The sequence below is a fragment of the Egretta garzetta genome, unplaced genomic scaffold (assembly GCF_000687185.1).
Source record: "Egretta garzetta isolate BGI_Z169 unplaced genomic scaffold, ASM68718v1 scaffold510, whole genome shotgun sequence".
Lineage (NCBI taxonomy): Eukaryota > Metazoa > Chordata > Aves > Pelecaniformes > Ardeidae > Egretta > Egretta garzetta.
The window spans coordinates 141,674-144,719 of record NW_009258477.1 but is presented as its reverse complement, the minus strand read 5'-3'; the positions used below and the strand labels follow the sequence as shown (position 1 = coordinate 144,719).

Below are 3,046 nucleotides of genomic sequence, written 5' to 3'. Positions count from 1 at the left end.
GACAGTGCCAGCTCTCTGCTGGTCCCCCTAGATGGAAATGAGAGCAGTGCTGGCAGTGGGGGAGCCTCCACAGGGGGTTATGGACCTGCTCGTCCACCGGGTCCTTTCTTCTTCCCTGCCCTCCCCTCAAAATACAGCACCCATGTTCCCGAGAGGTTGTGAGTGAGTATAAAAAATCCCCTAGCAGGATATGATTGCCTTTGGTTCAATTCCTGATAGGAACATCAGGCACTTGGTTCCTTTCTTCATCTTACTTTTCAACCCTCACAGTCAACAAGTTCTTCCTCCCGTTCAACTGGAACCTCTTCTGCTTCAGGTTGTGCCCATGGCCCCTTGGCCTGGCGCTGGGCACCACTGGGAAGAGTCTGGCTCCGTCCTCGTGACCCCCACCCTTGAGATATTTGTAGGTGGTGATGAGATCCCCTCTCAGCCTTCTCTTCTCCAGGCTACTTTTGTTAAACTACTTTCATCCTTCAATAAAAACCCCACAACCCTGGTCACCTCTGTAGCGCCTGTAACAGCCTCTCAGGTGTGGTGTAACCTAACTGGGTCTCCCAATATTTTAGCACTGTGCGCTGTTTCATGCGTCTCTGCTCTCTGACTTCACGTTCCACCCTGCCCTTCCTAATGCTCCACTCGTTTTTGTCATTCTTTCCGAAAACAGAAATCGCCTGCGAAGAAGCTGAGCCACGCCATTAGTAAATCGCTTGGTTGCGTACCGAGCAGAGAGCCGCCGCGCCCCGTGTTTCCTGAGCAGCCGGAGGAGCCCCTCGACCTCGCACATATCGTGTGAGTACCTGCCTTAACCTTCTTCCAGGAAATCGGTGACACAGGGTGTCTGTGGCTGCGTTTGACGGCGCCGCAGACTGGCGGAAGGGAGCCCTTAGGTTCACCCTTAGGAAGGTGCAGGGCTGTCGCTGTTGTGTTTCTCTGACAAATGGCTGGGAGCACGTTGGCCATGGAGAATATCCCTCAGCAAGAAGGGGGGTGTGGGATGGGTTGAGGGGCAGACTCAGGCCTGCCTGTACGTTCCGCTGGCCTCTGTCGGCATTTCAGAGCGCCAGTCAGCCTTCCTTTGCACATCACCGTGTTGGATCAGACTCTGTTTTCTCATTTGTTGCAGATTAAAATTATTAAACCATATTTCCTGGCACGTTAATGATGCCCGATATTAGTAGTGGTGGGGTTTAGCTTGCTGCTGCCTGGGAGCGTTGGCTTTGCGTCCTTGTTTGTCTCACAGAGCGGTTTGCCATGTTTTTCTGCTCAACGGCGTTGTCGTTACCCTTCCGTTCTGACCTTGCCGTTCAACCGATGGAACAGTTTTAATGAAATACCGTTGTGCTGGTGTTGGTTTGAACAGACTGGAAATCCATCTGCTTCCCCAATTCTCCAGTTTTCACATCAAAAGTAAAACCTGAGACAGAAAAACCCCAACAAATTCTGTTACTGTACATGTATAAGAAACTAAGCCTCCAAGTGAATCTGGCTTAATGTCCTACAGAGTCTTGAGACAAAGCCTCAGTGTTTCCATGTGTCTAAACTAAGCATGTGCTGTAGAGGAGAGGAGGGGAGCAAAGCAAAGGGAGATAATTTGTGTCAAATGGAGGCTCCTGTTTTCATGAGTAATTTGCCATCCTGAGAGCAAGCGGAGCTGATGCTCGTCTGGTCTTCTCTTGACGTTGTAAACACCAGATCCTTCTTGAGCTGCTTTCTCTGGCCCAGTTGCTGAATGGAGAACCGAGGTACCCAAACCCATGTGTCGTGCAGCCTCTGGCCGTGCAGCATTAGGATGAGCTGCTTTGGCTTCTCCTCATGCCATGTCTTGTTGGTTGGCTGGCTCTTCCCTATGCTCCTCTCAACAGTTGTGGTCATCGTGAAGAGAAAGCCGGAGGCTTGCTTGTCAGTACTGGAGAGGTGGGAATCGTAAAGCTTATGGAGGCGTGGTAGAACTCTCGTGTGGCTCTTTGAACAAAGCATAGGAGACCCATAACGTAGCACGGGGGAGTAGTGGCAGTGCTGGACTCCGTGCGGCGCGGCTCTGAGCTTTACCCAGCTCTGCTCAGCTCTATCCTTGTGTTTTCCAGTTCTTGCATCACCGAATGTTAACTGACTTTTACAATGCTTGCTCTTGTCCTGCACAGCGGGGGGAGTTGATCTGGTCTAATGGAATAGAATTGTCCTGATTTTCTCCATGAAACTGCACTCATGTAAAGAAAAAGAAAAGTCTGTGCCACCGTTCAGTTCAGAGCCGAGGTCCGTGTCCTCCCAAGCCAACGGCTGATCAGGCCCACGCGGACAAGGTTGAACGTTGTCCACAGAACTGGCCCCACGATGCGCCGTGGAGCTTGTCGCTGAGCTCTGAACCTGGGGTTTCTGTATGCTCAGCCTCAGAGAAAACAATTCTGCCCTTACAGTCTTGATCAAATCGATGAGATCAGATCGTGATCCGGTCACTTTGTTCTTTTTAGATCTGTCTCGGTGCTGCTTCCACATTGACACGCACTGACACTCACGAGAGAAAATGAGTTCACAGTGTGCTACTTGTATAAGAAATAAAAGAATGTGTAAGGGCGTACGTACAGCGTATGAAAGTCGTTACAGGAGCGGTGGTGTGCCCGGTGGCACCTGCAGGACGGCTGCAGACGCCCATGTCACGACCAGGAGCCAAAGTTTTCCTTCTGCCGGGCAATTACCAAGTTTGAATTAACTGATTTCTTCTGCTGGCACTCATTAATTTAACGGATCAAACAAGCTTCAGTCCTCAGCTAGGCAAGGGAAGGTGAAGGCAATAGCGGGCGGCTTGCTCCTGTGCTCTGTATCCTCAATGCATGACCCATGGGAGGTGCCAGCAGGGAAGCGCATCCCAGAATCCCAGAATCCCAGCATGGCCGGGGCTGGCAGGGCCCTCCGGAGCTCACCCAGTGCCACCCCCCTGCTCAAGCAGGCTCACCCAGAGCAGGGGACACAGGACAGCGGCCAGGCGGGGGTTGAAGATCTCCAGAGAAGGAGACTCCACAGCCCCCCTGGGCAGCCTGGGCCAGGGCTC

General features: G+C 52.1%; 1 protein-coding gene across 12 annotated transcripts in view; it reads left to right on the top strand.

The window, feature by feature from the left end:
* Positions 1–3,046, top strand: part of LOC104130499 (dystrobrevin beta) — a 138,067-nt gene that overhangs the window by 82,127 nt on the left and 52,894 nt on the right. For all 12 annotated transcript variants that reach the window (XM_035899127.1, XM_035899149.1, XM_035899163.1 and 9 more), the window contains one exon: positions 665–789. In XM_035899127.1, the coding sequence (XP_035755020.1) occupies positions 665–789 (125 nt within the window). The remainder of the gene's footprint in view (positions 1–664; positions 790–3,046) is intronic.